Source organism: Corythoichthys intestinalis, chromosome 2 (assembly GCF_030265065.1).
Source record: "Corythoichthys intestinalis isolate RoL2023-P3 chromosome 2, ASM3026506v1, whole genome shotgun sequence".
NCBI classification, from domain to species: domain Eukaryota; kingdom Metazoa; phylum Chordata; class Actinopteri; order Syngnathiformes; family Syngnathidae; genus Corythoichthys; species Corythoichthys intestinalis.
The window spans coordinates 57,008,708-57,027,565 of record NC_080396.1 but is presented as its reverse complement, the minus strand read 5'-3'; the positions used below and the strand labels follow the sequence as shown (position 1 = coordinate 57,027,565).

Below are 18,858 nucleotides of genomic sequence, written 5' to 3'. Positions count from 1 at the left end.
TGTGTGGACACGTTTGCTCTTGTTTTCAATTTTCACATTTAATTATTAATAATCATCTCTGTGTGTGATATCATCAATCGCTTTACATACACATTTTTAAACTGGCACTTTTAAGCGAACGCATTACTACGACTCTCAAGAACAACTGTCACGCTTTTAAACAGGCATTTTACAGGAGAGCACGGCTCTGGGCGTGCATTTTGCCTCTTCAGCTAATCATATCACGAGAATAAGTTCAGAGAAGTTCAGACTATTTGACATAAGGCTTAATCTAAGAGTTGGGGGGGTTTAATTAGTCGGTGGGGATGATTTAAGCAAATTCCATGTAGTTTGTCAGCTATTTGTTAGTTTTAGGGCTCTGGAGTGGCTAAGCGAGCGCAAGCCAATGGTGCCTGCTTAGCATACCAATAAAAAAAGAACATATGCAAACATGAGAATCACCGATGACCCATGCAATCAATAGTGTTGCCTATGTTTTCAGGATAACATTATTAAAACTTACCATTGCATGTCAATAATTCTTGCATGAACAGCGACATTTGTAATCCAGCGGCTCTGCATGAAACAGGCTGTCTAGGCAAGTACGGCGGAGTGATATCGCATCGGATTTTCATCGGCACTGATTATTTTGTGGGAATGAAAGGACTTCCCAGCGGACTGAGAACGATTGGCCGAAGCACTCCTCTCTATTGTGGTCGCATTACGCATCTACAAAATAGTCGTGCAGAATGAAATAAATTACGGCAGTTTGTGGCGACATTGTTTTGACCCAAGGGCGGAGGTTTGCCTAGGAATGTTAGGGACATAACACTAGCAACTTTTCAGGATGCTCAAATTGTCCCCACCAACTTTAAAGCAAGCTCATTTGCATTATACATATAGATCATTTAAATTGTGTTTCCCTATTTTGTAAGGATAGAATTGACCTTACCTTTATGAAGTGAATTATTTTCATGATGTTCAGACTAAGATTTACATTTACATTTATTCTGGAAGTTTTCTAATGTTTCTTTAGTATTTTTGAAAACAAAGGTTTGAAAAGAATGGTGTACAACCTGAACCAATACACATGAAAGTATAGGTCAATACAGATTTATTTTGCATTGATTATGTGGCGTATCAATTAATTAAGTTAATATTCGAGAGAAATGTAGCCCTGACCTCTGTTCACCTAATCTATTTGTTCTTATTAATGTCCTTTCCCCAGCAAAAAGTGTTCATGCAGGTTATGCTTTGCCTACCAATATTGAGACCAAACCTACGCCCTTGTTTTGAACGCATGGGTATTTCAAAAAATGATAAGCGTTTTGAATTTATTTGACAAGTTTAGATCTTTTAATATAGTTTTTTACCGGGATGCTAAGCAGGCACCATTGACTCGCGCTAGTTTAGCAAATCCGGAGCCCTTAACTAACAAATAACTGACAAACTGCAAGGAATTTGTTGATATCAACTCCACCGTCTAATTAAACTTCTGCAGACTCGAAGAGTAAGCCTAATTAAAAAAAAATCTGAACTTCCCTTTAAAATACAGACCAAGCCGTTAAAATGATGTCTATGAAAGTTGTAAAGTAATAAAACAAACAAGGACAATGAATGAAATGAGCAAGAATCCTACAAAGTATTTCATAATGGGTCAAAATTATTTTTCGAACAGATAATGTGACTAGCAACTTACAGACTGTCCTTTGCTGTGCTTAGGGTTAGGGTTACTACACCTGACGAGGCAAGATGGATATTTAGAATTTCTTTAAACCTAAGCTTTCAAAAGCTTCAACAACAACTGAGCTTGAACCGAGGATTGAACACGATCAGTGTCTATATGTTGTAAGTTTATTTAGTTGCTGAAACTTAGTTTCTGGTTCTTCGACATGTTCTGCCCCACCTCCCACATAAGTCAAACTCCACCTACTGTATGCCTGTCCATAGGTTTCATAACTTACTGACATGAAATGGGAAACGGGCCTGATTCGTAGGCTGCCTATTTTCAAAAACTTCAAATTCAAACATTTACAAAACCAAACCAAAGCTGCTACTGACCTTAAACCAAAACAGGTACCTACCTTAGCCATATATAAGTCTCCATGAGCAGTGGCATCAAAAAATTCAAAGTCGTTCCCTTATAAAATCCAGATTAATTATTTTCCATATAACACAACGTAAAATGGCTATAGATCAGATTTTACACTAGATGCATAAAAATCACCAAATGCAGAGATAATCACCTATATTTTCAGGATCAATAGCAATATTTAACATATCAGATAGGTTTTTGACCAAAATAGCAACTTAATTTTTTTTATTTACTGCAATTTTTCAACAGCTAATAAATCACTCAATTTAACATCGGAATCTTAATACTTGAGGAAAACATGCAGAATCAATCATAAATAATATGTAAATAGATGATTAATACATTCTATAAACAATCACAACTTATTATAGAATAGAATATCCCTTTATTATCATTATCATTATACACTATATACTGTTAGTGAATGAGTCTAGCGGCCGCCATGCGTAAACAGAGCTTTTCTGGCGAAAATTCTTGTGAATAAATGCTTAAATCCCAGATTTCTTCAAAGATATGGATGTAAAACAGTTCAGATTCTTGGTGAAAAGTAAACAAACCATATAGTTAGCGTTTATTTTACGTATGGCGCCCAACACTCAGGTGACTTGAAGTTCCGCTCTGAGACCCCCGATTTGGCCAACTTTCAAAATTGTCCGATATGCATGTATGATACATCATTGGAAAGCTTAAAATCTCAGTTTTCTGGGGGAAGACAATTTTTGAACAGGAGGGCATTTAATTAAAAAAAAAAAAAAGGTTTTTAAACAGCAAAACGCTATCTGGAGGTGAGAGCACGCGAGAGCAGAATTACAGACGCCATGACTTTAACGAGATATTATCGCGTACTTACCTTGTTTCGGTCCAAAAACTCCATTTAGCATGTATCACTGAGTGTCAAGACACAGCTGTGAATGGCCACAGCTGGATTTTTGGGGGATTTTATAGGTGAAACATGGTAATATAACAAGGGTCGTGATGCAGAAATTGCAGACATCAAGGAGTGGTCCAGAGTCTCTTTTTCATTTATTTACCCTTTTAAACATTTTTTTTTTTTTTTCTTTGTTTAGGTCGATTGTTTATCATCTAAAATATCAGAGAAAATGCGACAATATAAAAAAAATGCAATTAAGCGATTGTTATGAGGTAGATATCTGTGACTTTTATACAGACGCCATTTTTTCAATTGTGACATCATTTGGTTAAAAGTTTAAAATATGTGAGTGAATGATTTTTCAAAGTCGTTTTTTTGTTTTAAAACGAAATATGAGATATCAATTAATGATTCTAAGATGAAAATGACAACATTTTGAATAAGAAATATAATTAATTACCTTCATATTATGGCTGGGTTGAAACAAAAGAGGTTGCGCGACGTCTGTAAACGGGGGTTTTCAGGGTAAAACGGACAAAATAAAAATAGTTTGGGGGCCTAAATCGCAATGAATCTGCTATGGCAGCATATGGACATATTGCTCTATCAAACATAACAGTTGTTTTGGCTTAAAATACCGCAGTTTCTTTTAAAGAGGAGTGCAAGACCAGAAACTGCTTCTTCAGTCTTGTCTGTGTTTTCCGCCGTATATTGACGAAGTGCCATGCTACTATGTTTGCGAATGAGGTTAGCGGCCGCAAGGCGTAAAAGGAGCTTTTCTGGCAAAAATTCTTGTGAATAAATGCTTAAATCCCCAAATTCTTCATAGATATGGATGTAAAACAGTCTCGATTCTTGAGTAAATGCAAAGAAACTGTGCAGTTAGCATTTATTTCGCATAAATATTGCCAACTATGAGGCTAGTCAGTTACGAAAATTAGCCATGTGTAAACAAGAAGAAAATTCCTGCGGATAAATGCTTTTCTCATGCATGCATGGTACGAAATGTATAATATTGACCTTGAATCCTCGAACAATTCAGTCCTGAGACAATCCTTCCTGTTTGTATGCGGTACAGCTTTCGTAGTTAAATCCAATCGTAAGTAAATCCAAGCTTAAATCCGACATGTGCCGTCTACGGCTATTACTAAATGAAGCTCGGTTCCCTCTGATAAGGCATGACACAAAGAATGACGAACTGTCAGGTCAATAGATTTTTTAAGTTTATGGCCTGTCACTCTCTATTGTCCTTCGAACAAATTTCCTCCAAAAAGTCTGATGTGTCCAATAAAAAATCCACTGATTTTGCCATCCAGCATGCATATGACAGGCAGCTGCTGCAGCCGTTCACCTCGTGTGACGTCACAACTTTTCCAGAAGGTATAATGTGTGAGACGTGAGGTTTAACGTAAGTTGCCTTTTTTTTTTTTTTTTTTTTTTTTTTTTTTTTTGACGACCTGTTTTAAAAAATAGTTGATCGAGCATAATGTATGCTGTTATTCAGATGTATAGCAAAAGTTTAGGGTAAAAACAAAACACATCCTCGATAGAAGGACTTTTAGGAAAATAACAATTTCAACCCACCTGTGTGTGAAAGTCATTGTCCTCTTGATCAAATAACTGGCTAGGTTACTTTGACAATTGGCAATGTGTCTTTCATATCGCTATGGAATTTTTTGGCCCACATTTTCTTGCAGAATTGTAGTAATTCTGCAACACAGGAGGGTTTCTGAGCATAAACTATTACATTTGTGAATAACAGCTCTCACTGTGGTTAGAAAAACCTTTAAACTTCAGTAATAGCCTTGTAACCCTGAGACTTATGCCAACCTAGATAAGAAATCTAGGATTTGCAGTTTCGAAACACAACAAATCCAGCAACGTGTTGCTGAATTGTTGTAATTTGGTACGGGTTTTACTGGTACAAAAACCAGTAATTCCTTTGCTTTGATTCTAATCTATTCTTGATTTTTTTCTGGAGTTTTTTTTTGGCAGCTTATATTCTATTGATAAGATTTCCTTGATTCAGCAGCTCTCGAGGTAATTTGGGTTGGGTGTGGTCTAGTCAGAGAAATTTAAAGGACATTACTTTTTCCTCAGGTAGCTTTTCAAAATGTGGGAATTAACTGGTTGAAAATGACAATAATAATACAATTAATTTTTTTCAGGACACTCAATTGATTAGCTAGACTCAACTAGATTAGTGTTAATTTCTATTCTATTTATTTATGCATGTTTTGGTTTTTGTGTTGGCGTTTCCTGCCTTGATTTGTTGTTTGTCACTTCAAGACACTGGGGGGAAGTGTGTATGGGTTACTGAATAAAAAACAAGTGGGAAAAAATACACCGGGACACTCACAGATTAAACCTATAAGAACATGAAATTACAAGTACGAATAACAGACTTGTGAGTAAGAATAAGCCTGTCTGAATAAATATGTTTTAAACTGTAACTCAAAGGTTGTAAGAGAGTCCGAAGTCTTTAAATGTTCAGGGAGGGTTTTCCGAAGGCGGGGAGCTGAGCGACTGCAGGCTCTGGACCTCATGGTGGTGAAACGCGCAGGTGGGATAATGAGTTGATTAGATGAAGAAGACATGGAGGTGCGGATGGGAACGTGAATATAGATGGGATAGATAACCTTTATTGTGGAGGAAGTTATTGAGATACTACGGGGCATGGTGGTTTAAGGCCCTGAAGGTTAACAGAAGGATTATGTAACTGATACAGAATTAAATGGGAAACCAATGGAGTTGCTGCAAAATGGGTGAAATGTGACTCTTGGAGGAAGTTGTTGTGATTATCCGGGCAGCAGAGTTTTGGAGCAGTTGCAGTTTATGGATATATTTGTCGGGTAAACCAAGTAAAAGAGACTTCCAGGTGAGGTGTCATGTGACAAGGTTATGGGCCAGAGTTGCTGTGTTCTTAATTAAGAGAGAAGGACGGAGACGGGAGATATTGCGGAGATGAAAATAGGCTGAGCGGATAATGCTAATTACTGTATAGTTCTGATATGAAAGCGTAATATCAAGGATCACACCAAGACTCAACCTGGCATGATAGGAAAACCGAGGCGTTGTTGATAGAAATTAAAAAGTGGTTCATTTTAGATATAGTGGATTTAGTGCCAACTAAAAAAGTTTAATGTTATTCATGTTGCTTTTGAGAAAATTGATAGAGAACCAAGTACTTATTTCCCGTAAACAGTCAGAGAGGTGAATGGGAGGAAGGAAAGAATTACTAGGTTTAGTAGACAGGTAGAGTTAGAAACAATTAATAAGAAGCTAACATCAAAATTACCAAGGTAGATCTAACTGAAGCAGAGAAACATCCCTCCAAGATGATTAGTCATGCCTTATCCTTGAACCCCAGGAAAAGAGCAAACCAGAAAATCTTAAGGACACCTGCAGGAGGATAGTCAATGCAGAGCTGCATAAGACAATTGCCGAAAACCTATTTATATTAATTGGTGGGCAATGCTCTTAAAGGAGCAAATGAGTTCATGTCACGTTTCATTGCTGGATAGTGTTGTTTAATCAGGAAAATGATTTTGATAAAGTGGAGCATAGTTTGGAGCAATATTGTAAAATCTATCACACTGTCAGGGGAAAGGAAGGAGACGTTCTTATCTACCACTGGACAAGCAGCTAAGGTCCCAGGAGCCTTTGCAGCAATCCGAGTCCAACATCAAGAGTCACAGAAGGAAAGGTAAGAGTCATCTCAAGATTAATAATTATTAGGACAATATTACTTGCACATTTTAGCAATTGGGGTTAAGACACTACCAGTTCGCTTTCATACACTTAGAATGGATGGGAGAATCCATAGGATATTTTGCACAATGGACGATTATATTTTTACTGCACTCTAGATCAGGGGTCCCCAACCTATTCCACTAAGGCACACTGTGGGTGCAGGATTTCATTCTTACCAAACAAGATGACAACACTTTTTCCCCAATCTGGTGTTTTACAAGTGCAATCAGTTGATTGCAGTCAGGTGTGGCTTGTTTTAGCAGAAGCCTCATTGGTTCAACTGTCTCTGCTGGATCGGCTGGAACAAAAACCAGGACCCACAGTGTGCCTTGAGGACTGGGTTGAAAACCCCTGCTCTAGATAATACAGAAATTTGGCATTCCATAATACTGTCTATATAAAGTAAACATACTGGTACTGAGTTCAAAATGATGGCTAGTGTGTCAAAATAGGTTAATAGCTAATCATGATTGTATGGCTAGACATACAGCTTGGTGATTCAAAGTGATGATGACTTGCTTGAAATTAAGTGGTGCCTCAACTTTGGCAACTGGCTTGAAACTTGATTTGATTTCTTCTCATTTACGCGTGACACACTCCTGGCTCTGTTAATAATACAAAAACCCATGATTGCTGTAGGTGTTGGCTCTTGGCCTCGTACCCACAACGTAACATGTTCGTTTTCTGTTCTGGACGCTTTGGAAAAAACAGTCGACACAAAAATACTGAGAGTCTCAGGGTGCAGTCAACAATAAACAAAACTTTTAATGAACGAGGCACACGTTTCAGAATCTGACTCCAATATATATCTCACGTTTTACAATCTAGTGGGCGTTTGCTTTAACCACTTAAGCCATTGGTCAACAAAGCACAGTTCTTGGAGTTGACTGTGAGTTCCCCTGGGTTGATTATCAAAGACTTGAATACATATAGGGGGATCATTTGTGTTGTTCTAAGGATTGAGATAAGTGGGCTTACTTTTATGACACCAAATGGTATATGTTAAAACTAACCAGAATCTAAATGTATGATTGCTTTGACTGAGAATAAAAGGCTACATAATGCATACAAGTGAACATATAAATGTAAGTACATCAACAGTGTGCTTCCTATCATCAGGTGTGATGGCAAGCGCTGGAAATGGGACCAAAAGCACCTCCATTTCCACTTTCGCTGGGGTTTCTCGTCTTCGTGAAAGCGTGGATAGCGCCACGCAGACAGACGTCAGCTTCCGGCAGCTACCACCCACTCCCTCCCTGCCCCACTTGATGGAGGCCTACCAGATTGAGGACTTGTATGTTTCATTTCTTGATGATGATGCTGGCAATAATGAGATTAAGCATATGTGCGGCCTTTTGACTTGTACTGTCCTCCCCCAGCAGTTGCATGTTTGTTGATAGCGATGACTACTTGGATGTATCACGGCATGACGTGGACCGGGCTGAAGAGCTAGAATACGAGGTAAGGTAGTCTCTCAAGATCAGACAATAGCTGCTGTTGCATCAACTTCCCTCACCATCCATTTCTTTAGAATCATCTCATCATTCACCTCTCAGCCATCCAAAGTCACCACAGCGGAGGCGAATGCTCTAAGACCGCAAGGGAAGTCCCTTAGAATGTAAAAAAATAAGTGATCAAATGCTTACTGTTGTGTGTACATGTCATTGACGAAATATGCACTACAACGGGCAGAATCAGAATCAGAATCAGCTTCTTTATCCCCGATTATCGCACAGCTTACTTTTCGTTCATTTGGGCAGCTTCACAGTCCTTTAAACTGTGTGGCTGCTGTGCATCTCAAAGGTTGACAGTGCATTGTTCTACTACTGTGAAATGAGACGAGTCATTGGCTAAAGGCTGAGTTTGTCCTGCCTATCGGATGCTGTGCGTCTCTGGAGGTCTATGGCTCATGGGCGGGCTTTGGCTACCCCTGACGCTCTGCTTCTCTGCATGATGATTGGACGATCTGTCTGAAGCTGAAACCCTTTTTGATTGACAGCGAAATGAGCGAATCAGTGATCTTGTTGATTAACATCCGCGGGAAGATTTTTTCAATTTTCATTCCGCTGTTCTGAGTTGAACCGTAGACATTCCTAATCGTCCTACTGACACTTGCTTTGTTAAAAACGACTTGTGAAAAATCGAGCTGCTATTTCTGGCGGGCCTTTTTTGTTTTATTTTGTCGCTACTTGTGTTTGTAGACTGATTTCTGTCACTTTAGTTTCTTTCCCTACCAAGCAGCGGGTGCTGCAAAGTCCCTCCACCGTCACTAAGCACTCACAGGCAGACAAACTTTCAGCTTCCCCATCTTTGAAATACCAGCATCCGCTACTGCACCACAGGTGTACCTCAGGGTTCTATTGTGAGGTTCCTTCTCTTCATCACACACTATATCTTACTCTCATTAGTAATATTGTAACCCCATGCTCTACATCTCATAAGGGCCAATCCAGGTTCATCGTGGCATAGGAAATTCCACCATATTACTTTTTACCCACGCTAAGCCTCTTGGTTTCGCCCTCGACAACACCTCACCATTTCAAGCTCACACATAACCTCTCAAGGTTCCCATAATTAATATAAGTGTGCCTGTGTGTGTGTGTGTGTGTGTGTGGGGGGGGGGGGGGGCTGTGTGTAATCCAATGATCATACCCATCCTTTTTCATTTTTAATTGATGCTTCTTGTGGTTTGATTATTTTATCATGAATATTTATAAAGGAGGTGGCACTCTATAAGTCCCATCAGGAGGAGAAGCTTGGCCTGACAGTTTGCTACATGACAGATGATGAGGATCAGCAGGGCATTTATGTCGGAGAGGTAAACATGTCCCCCCTTTTCTATGCTGGTAATGCTGCCTGTTTGCTGACTTCCGTTTTCCATGTGATCAAGGTAAATCCAAACAGCCTTGCTGCCAAGAATGGACGCATCAGGGAGGGAGACCGAATACTTCAGGTACAATACATCCTCTAGCTAGAGGGAGCTACCGTCTTTCTGTCTCTTATTTTATCCAGAGTTCACTGGCATTGTATAGTGACTACTACTACATACAGTGGGGCGAATAAGTATTTAGTCAACCACTAATTGTGCAAGTTCTCCCACTTGAAAATATTAGAGAGGCCTGTAATTGTCAACATGGGTAAACCTCAACCATGAGAGACAGAATGTGGAGAAAAAAAAACCCAACAGAAAATCATATTGTTTGATTTTTAAAGAACTTATTTGCAAATCATGGTGGAAAATAAATATTTGGTCAATACCAAAAGTTCATCTCAATACTTTGTTATGTACCCTTTGTTGGCAATAACGGAGGCCAAACGTTTTCTATAACTCTTCACAAGCTTTTCTCACACTGTTGCTAGTATTTTGGCCCATTAGTCCATGCAGATCTCCTCTTGTGCAGTGATGTTTTGGGGCTGTCGTTGGGCAACAAGGACTTTCAACTCCCTCCACAGATTTTCTATGGGGTTGAGATCTGGAGACTGGCTAGGCCACTCCAGGACCTTGAAATGCTTCTTACGAAGCCCTTCCTTTGTTGCCCTGGCTGTGTGTTTGGGATCATTGTCATGCTGAAAGACCCAGCCACATCTCATCTTCAATGCCCTTGCTGATGGAAGGAGATTTTCACTCAAAATCTCTCGATACATGGCCCCATTCATTCTTTCCTTTACACAGATCAGTCGTCCTGGTCCCTTTGCAGAAAAACAGCCCCAAAGCATGATGTTTCCACCCCCATGCTTCACAGTGGGTATGGTGTTCTTCGGATGCAATTCAGTATTCTTTCTCCTCCAAACACAAGAACCTGTGTTTGTACCAAAAAGTTCTATTTTGGTTTCATCTGACCAGAACACATTCTCCCAGTCCTCTTCTGGATCATCCAAATGCTCTCTAGCGAACCGCAGTCGGACCTGGGCATGTACTTTCTACAGCAGAGGGACACGTCTGGCAGTGCAGGATTTCAGTCCCTGCTGGCGCATTGTGTTACTGATAGTAGCCTTTGTTACTATGGTTTCAGCTCTCTGTAGGTCATTCACTAGGTCCCCCTGTGTGGTTCTGGGATTTTTGCTCACCGTTCTTGTTATCATTTTGACGCCACGAGGTGAGATCTTGCATGGAGCCCCAGATCGAGGGAGATTATCAGTGGTCTTGTATGTCTTCCATTTTCTAATACTTGCTCCCACAGTTGATTTCTGTAAACCAAGCATTTTACCTATTGCAGATTCAGTCTTCCCAGCCTGGTGCAGGTCTACAATTTTGTCTCTGGTGTCCTTCGACAGCTCTTTGGTCTTGGCCATAGTGGAGTTTGGAGTGTGACTGACTGAGTTTGTATACAGGTGTCTTTTATACCGATAATGAGTTAAAACAGGTGCCATTAATACAGGTAAAGAGTGGAGCCTCGTTAGACCTCGTTAGAAGAAGTTACACCACTTTGACAGCCAGAAATCTTGCTTGTTTGTAAATGACCAAATACTTATTTTCCACTCTAATTTGGAAATAAATTCTTTAAAAATCAAACAAATGTGATTTCCTTTTTTTTTTCCCCACATTGTGTCTCTCATGGTTGACGTTTACCCATGTTGACAATTACAGGCCTCTCTAATCTTTTCAAGTAGGAGAACTTGCATGATGGATGGTTGACTAAATACTTATTTGCCCCACTGTATAATCGTGATGTCTTTTGTGCAGATAAATGGCGTAGACATCGGCAGCAGAGAAGAAGCCGTAGCTATGTTGAGCAGAGAGGACAGTGGAAACTTCTCGTTATTACTGGCCCGGCCTGACATGGAGGTTATTTCAACTGCATAATGGCAACTTTATCAGCACACAGTACACAGATGGGACAACCCTAATGAAGATAAAGCCCTTTCATTATTTGCCTTCCCACATGCATGCTAGGTTTACACATAACAGCAAAGATCTAATAAGTATGATAAATTAATCTTTCTTTAGGATCATGGATGATTAGAATGACAGTGTACACGTTTACTGACAGCGCACGACAACAAGATGTGTACTAATGCTTGTCGGCATCCGTTTAGATGGTGTGACACAAAAACTATTATTTAGGCAGCAACTAAAATGTGGTGGGCAGCGTCTGTTTTAGGTGATATATTAATGCATTTTTTTTTTAAAGAAATGCATCACAGCATTGATATACTTCTCCAGTCATGTGTGCAAAACATTCAAATGCTTATTTTAGTTTTGCAACCTCAACACAGTTTCCCTGGCTCAGTATAGCTGGCTTGGCAATTTTGATGACTCTTGTTTAAAAAGCTACTTTTAGAAATGGCTTCCTCTAAAACTGCCTTTCAGGAAGACCAGTTTGCTGATGGCATCAGCACCGAGCACCTCTCGCCATATTTTCAACTCCAGCATAGAGGAGGAGAACTGGATGATGGCGAGGAAGATGATGACGAAGAAGGAAACAGGGCGGAGCCCCCGGTCCCCCTGCCCCCTCTTCTCCAATTGACTCCTCTACTGTCCAACAGCCAGGACCTGGACAGCGGGCTAGGCCGCACAGATGACAGCACGCGTTATGATGAGTCGTCAGAGCATGACCTGCTTGGTGGCACCAGCAGTGCATGCAACACAGATGTTACCAACACACCCAGAAGCGCCCGCAAGTTCTGCCTAGGACACAGTCCAAGGTCAGAAACACAAAGGCTCACTTTCGTCCTTACATTTGACTTTAAAGGCTCTATTTTTGCAGGCAGCACAGCTGTTCTAACAGTGGGGGCTCGTCAATCACTCATATAATAGGTCTTATTTGCAAATAATAAATTGATGAGTGGGTTTATTTCGGCTTGTTCATTACAGTACATTTCAATAGAGTGGGTTTATTTCGGCTTGTTCTATACAGTACATTTCCATACAGAGGGACATCGGTCTAATGGTTGTGTATGTCATGGAATTATTGGCCAACGTGGACTTCTTGGTAGAATTCAATTTGCTAATTAGAGATCGTTTAGAGATCGTTCCCGTACGCACAGCAATGTAAAAGGGCTCATAAGGGCCCTTTTTTTCATCCAAGATGATTGATTACCATCTCCTGGCAATTGATACGCAACTGACAATTAAGCAGTGACAGAATAACAACAAAATCCAGTAGCTCTATACGTGAATACCAGACAATTGGATTCAAGTCATAGGGACTCAGATTCAAGTCAACTCGAGTTACAAATTTGATGACTCGCAACTTGACTCAGACTTGAAGAAAAAAACCCAGACTCAGACTTGACTCGCTTGAGCTGGGTGCATCCAAGCCTCAAGACTCAACTCATGAGGCAATAACTCGAGACTCAACAAGCTGACTCGAAAAACTTGGATCGTAGATTGGTTCCCAACTGCCAGTGATCCGTTTGGAACACCTTAATGCTGGTTTATTCCCTGCAGACTATACTGCGTAGAATTTTTTTTTTTTTTTTTTTTACATTGACTTACATTGACAGTAACGTTTCCCTCAAAGATAAATCTAAGTGCTTTGTGGGTGGGCTGGGAACAATGGTGAAGGCTTTGACTAACCTCTGACTGGACTTGACTCGTCTTGACAAACTTTCGCCTTGACATGACTCATCATTACAACCTTTGACTTGACACAACTCGTCTTTACAACCTTGTGATTCGGCTCGACTTGACATGACTTCGAGACTCGACTCGACTCGACATAACCTCGTGACCCGACTTGACTTGCCCACAACAGGTAAGACTCGGGACTTACTTGTAACTCGGATCATAGTGACTCGTGCAATTGTCTGGTGAATACTGTAAGGAGCTTTGTCATACACGTTCATAACTAGACACAATTTGTCATTCAAAAAGAGCCATCTTTAATTTCCCACGGTGCTGCTTTATGTGTAATTATGAATGTATGTAATTATGCATGTGGAATGTTCCTTGTAAATGTCTGTTTCTTACTCGCTGCACACTCCCAAACCACACAGTTGTATACATTTTGGAGAGCTGGATAAGGTGAGCAACAAATTCACAAGCAAGTCAAATCAAATTTATCTCTTTAGCCCTTTACAAAAACCTGCAAGATCCTCAAAGAGCTGCACAACAAAGAAAAAAAAAAGTACATGATAAATAGAATGCAGGAAATTACTACACAATATAATTGAGGGGGGAAAAAAAAGAATTAATCACTCTAAATTTCATTACAACAAATAAAAATAAAACTGATAACATCCGGACACAGTAAAACCATAAAAACTAGGCTACTCTAGTCAGGAGAAAAATCTAGTATAAAAAGGTGGGTCTTTAACTTAGATTTAAAAAGGCCTAGATTAGTGATGACGCGGATGTCAGGGAGCAAGCTGTTCTACAACCTTGGGGCACAACTGCAAAAGATCGATCACCCCACTGTTTAAGTCTTGACCTAGGAACTGGCAAAAGAAGCAAAAGTGTATTTATATTTAATAAATAAAATAATATTTATATATAAGATTCATTATTATTATAGTTATGGTATTTTTTTACCTGTCCTTTTCAGCTGCTTAGACACGTAGAATGTGAATCTGAGCATACTTATAGACTAAACTAGGGATGTCCTGGTCGCATTTTTGCGTCCGAGTCACCTGATTCTGAGAATCTGCTGATTCCGAGTCCCGATCTGATACCGAAAAAAGTATATACATACAGTACATATTTTTTTATTTGAATAAATGGTCCAAACATGTTACAGTACTGTAATGTTTACAGTACTTCGTCTTCTGCTTTTTCCGGAAGTGTTACGGCGCATTAAACATATACTTTTGTATCTTTTGGTAATGCTATTGTATTTCTGAATTATTTTGCTATGTTTTAGCCCTTTAAAATTGTTTAATTAAAAACCCGAACATTATCACCCGATTCGAATCCTCTGAAAAATGGCCCAGTCAGCCCGATATCTGATCACATTAACGGATCGGGAACATCCCAGACTGAACAGTTTTTAAATGCCATACGGGATTTTGATATACTCCCATTGTGGTTGCTCATTTTGTTTTATTTATTAGGAGAAAGCAGCAGACAGGAAGGGGTTTTGGGGGGACAGAGAGTAATGAAGCAGACAGATGAGGAAGAAAACAAACAGCACCAAAAAATACATACGTAATCAAATTACCTAAGAACATAGTTGTGCTCTCATAGTAGTTATTATAGTTATTTAGTTATTTATAGTTATTATAGTTATCATAGTTGTTACCTGTGGACACCACGTATGTGCGTGTGTGTATGTGTGTGTGGCGGAGGGGTGGTAGGTGAGGGAAAAGTGGAGGGAAGATCAATAACTTACATTCTTCAATCCTGAGATGTGTGCTTCCAATGGCGTACCGCACGCTACACGCCACTTCCGCTCATTAATATTCATGACGTTAGCAACTTTTGCTAAGGGGGGGGGACAAGCTCCCGTTTGTCCCCAATAGTAAATGAATGGAAATAGTGTATGAAGGAGATGTTTACATAGCTAAACCTACCAATTCTGTCCGAAAACGATGTCCCTGGAGCCAAATTTACTGGTAAAGATGTGGAACAACATACAAATGTTCAGTTAAAGAGATGGCTTGAGTGTCGAGGGCTGAAAAAGATGGAAAAATGAAACGAGCCGACCTAAGCTTAGCCTTAGCTTTTTTTTGGACACCTTTTTCTTACGCCACTGACAATGACATTCTCCTGTTTCAACAATCCATCCCTAACCACCATATGCCCTATCTATCTTATATATTATATCCTCTGGTTGTCTTACGTCTCTGACTGTTCTTTTGGGCAATTTACATTGCTATTTTTGTGTAGCTATCGCAAATGCTACGCGTTGGCAGCCAATGAACACTTAATTTTTTCATTCATAACAAATCTTAATTCTATAATTTATTTACACTCCCACATTACTTAAGTTGTTTTTTACAACAGAAAAGGTAACAGTGGCAGTCAGATACCATTGTACTTATTTTCAGGTCATTCATTGTCAGACTGAAGCAGCACGGCAAACGCCCCGCTAAAAAATAAGTTTAAAAAATCAAAATGGCTTACCTCTTTGTCCTTTAAAGGACCATGCCAACCCAACAAAATGTTTACTGCATATGAAATGTGAATGGGTTCACCTTGCAGGCATTAAACTTCCGCGCAAGTTGATCCATTCTTCACATTTTTTCCGAGTTTTTGGTTTCGGGAAACGTATGAAGTATGAAGTAATGTCTAGAGTCGTTTCTACAAGAAAATTAGCAGAAATATAATGGTTTGTTTGCAAGGGCGTGTCTATAATGTCCCACTTCCGCTTTATGATGCAACATCACGGTCTAAAGATAGCATTCGTGCGGTACGCAATTAAGGGTCACTCAGGGTTTCAACCACTTTACCTTTCGATTATGCAGTGTTTTCTCAAATTGGCACTAAGCCAATTTATGACTTATTTTCTGGCACAGGCTCAGTCCACGACCCAGTCCTGTGGTTGGCTCCAGCCCCAAGATGTCCCCGAGTCCCGTTCATCCCCGAGAAGACACCCCTCCTCAATCTCCACACCAGCAAGAACTCCAACTCACCACCAACTCTTTCACTGCACTTGATGGCACTGAGGAACAGTCAACACAAAATCATGTCCACCAGAAGGTAAGCAATTGTGATTAAAAGAGATCAGAGGTATGACTATAGACCATTGTGGCAAAAAAAAAAAAAAAAAAAGATACTTCATCGTATACTAATATCCGAATGAAAATGACAACTTTAACTCATCATAGCTTCTAGATCATGGGCTGAGAAATCCTGTATCTGGTGGAGTAATTAGAATGTACATCAACACTGATCCAGACGGACAAAAAATTGTGTACGCTCCATATTATTAGTAGTATTATGTTTTTTTAAAGTCATTAAAAGACAAATATTTGGAATATAGAGCACTCTCATTTTTGTGGAAATATTTTGGGGAAGTTCCTTTCTTTTTTTTTGCGGTGCCTCAATGAAAGATACATAAATATTTGAATCTCAGCTCCAGCTCTACAAGAGTCCAGTGAACCTGATAGCAACCATGGCAGGACTAACGGAGGACGAATGCCAGCGGTACCAAGAGCTCCTGGAGATCAGGTACCATTGTGAGACACGACCAAGGACCAGAGATGGAGAGGTGGAGAACGAAAAAGAGAAGGTTCCACCATCTGCGATGGACTTGAACTGCAATTTGAGCATGAGTGAACGAGAGATGGCTCTCATTGAGGAGGAACTGCGACACTTGGAGTTCAAGTGGCGCAACATCCTGCGTGCGCAGAAAATGCAGCAGCTCAGGGAGAGATATCTAAAAGCGTGGATGATGGAAGAAGAGACTGCAGAACCAGGTAACTGTGTAGTGTCGGCTAATGCGCAAGTAGATGCACACGCACATACATACACAAACAGAAAAGTGCGCACACCGCCAAAAACACGCACACACCCACGCACATATTTACAGTGGACTGCGAGTAGTAGTAAAGAAACAGTGGTACATTTAAATTTGCAATCTTAAAATTACCGACAAGCCTTGTATTGCTTGTACTTCAATACCAAACTAGCAGCATGGCCCGGCATACGACTTGTGCTGGGTTGTTGGGGCCAAGGTTTGTTAAATCAACACATTAGAAACATCAAAATCACCGCTTTCCCAAGATTAAAAAAAAAAAAAAAAAAAAGTATGCTGGATGGATTTATCGAGCAGTGCCGCATGGCGTTTTTCGGGTTAACAATCGAATAGCTGATCAAACATACTCTCTTTACAGATGCAGCTGGCACGTCGTAATAGTAAAAGGAAACCATAAAGGGGTTAATGTGCAATCACTTTTTCATCACTGTGTACAGTATTGTGGAGAAGATTTTCTCAATTCCACCGACACGCCTTCCCTTGAGGAAGCAGAGTCTGGGGATGCCAAGTCAGCCTCTCCTATACAGTGGGGCAAATAACTATTTAGTCAACCACTAATTGTACAAGTTCTCCCACTTGAAAATATTAGAGAGGCCTGTAATTGTCAACATGGGCATACCTCAACCATGAGAGACAGAATGTGGAAAAAACCCTCCGAAAATTACATTGTTTGATTTTTAAAGAATTTATTTGCAAATATGGTGGAAAATAAGTATTTGGTCAATACCAAATGTTTATCTCAATACTTTGTTATGTACCCTTTGTTTGCAATAACGGAGGCCAAACGTTTTCTGTAACTCTACACAAGCTTTTTACACACTGTTGCTGGTATTTTGGCCCATTCCTCCATGCAGATCTCCTCTAGAGCAGTGATGTTTTGGGGCTGTCGTTGGGCAACATGGACTTTCAACTCCCTCCACAGATTTTCTATGGGGTTGAGATCTGGAGACTGGCTAGGCCACTCCAGGACCTTGAAATGCTTCGTAAAAAGCCACTCCTTTGTTGCTTTGGCTGTGTGTTTGGGATCATTGTCATACTGAAAGAGCCAGCCATGTCTCATCTTCAATGCCCTTGCTGACGGAAGGAGATTTTCACTCAAAATCTCTCGATACATTGCCCAATTCATTCTTTCCTTTACACAGATCAGTCGTGCTGGTCCCTTTGCAGAAAAACAGCCCCATAGCATGATGTTTCCACCCCCATAGTTCACAGTGGGTATGGTGTTCCATCCATCCATCCATTATCTTCCGCTTGTTCCGGGGTCGGGTCGCGGGGGCAGCAGCTTTAACAGGGAAGCCCAGACTTCCCTCTCCCCAGCCACTTCAACCAGCTCCTCCGGCGGGATCCCAAGGCGTTCCCAGGCCAGCCGAGAGACATAGTCTCTCCAGCGTGTCCTGGGTCGTCCCCGGGGCCTCCCGCCGGTGGGACATGCCCGGAACACCTCTCCAGGGAGGCGTCCGGGAAGCATCCGAACCAGATGCCCGAGCCACCTCAGCTGGCTCCTCTCTACGCGGAGGAGTAGCGGCTCGACGCCGAGTCCCTCCCGGATGACCGAGCTTCTCACCCTATCTCTAAGGGAGAGCCCGGACACCCTGCGGAGGAAACTCATTTCGGCCGCTTGTATCCGGGATCTTGTTCTTTCGGTCATGACCCAAAGCTCGTGACCATAGGTGAGGGTAGGAACGTAGATCGACTGGTAAATCGAGAGCTTTGCCTTTCGGCTCAGCTCCTTCTTCACCACTACGGACCGGTGCAGAGTCCGCATTACTGCAGACGCCGCACCGATTTGCCTGTCGATCTCC

The 18,858-nt window shown here is 40.7% G+C and overlaps 1 protein-coding gene across 5 annotated transcripts in view; it reads left to right on the top strand.

Moving 5' to 3' along the window:
- LOC130912004 (PDZ domain-containing protein 4-like) overlaps nucleotides 1–18,858 on the top strand; it is a 48,693-nt gene that overhangs the window by 11,830 nt on the left and 18,005 nt on the right. For 3 of the 5 annotated variants that reach the window (XM_057829713.1, XM_057829711.1, XM_057829712.1), the window contains exons 4-12: nucleotides 6,549–6,651; nucleotides 7,818–7,992; nucleotides 8,078–8,159; nucleotides 9,418–9,516; nucleotides 9,589–9,651; nucleotides 11,383–11,484; nucleotides 12,010–12,344; nucleotides 16,095–16,278; nucleotides 16,655–16,997. In XM_057829713.1, the coding sequence (XP_057685696.1) occupies nucleotides 6,549–6,651; nucleotides 7,818–7,992; nucleotides 8,078–8,159; nucleotides 9,418–9,516; nucleotides 9,589–9,651; nucleotides 11,383–11,484; nucleotides 12,010–12,344; nucleotides 16,095–16,278; nucleotides 16,655–16,997 (1,486 nt within the window). The remainder of the gene's footprint in view (nucleotides 1–6,548; nucleotides 6,652–7,817; nucleotides 7,993–8,077; nucleotides 8,160–9,417; nucleotides 9,517–9,588; nucleotides 9,652–11,382; nucleotides 11,485–12,009; nucleotides 12,345–16,094; nucleotides 16,279–16,654; nucleotides 16,998–18,858) is intronic. The other 2 variants (XM_057829715.1, XM_057829714.1) reach the window with 1 other exon arrangement.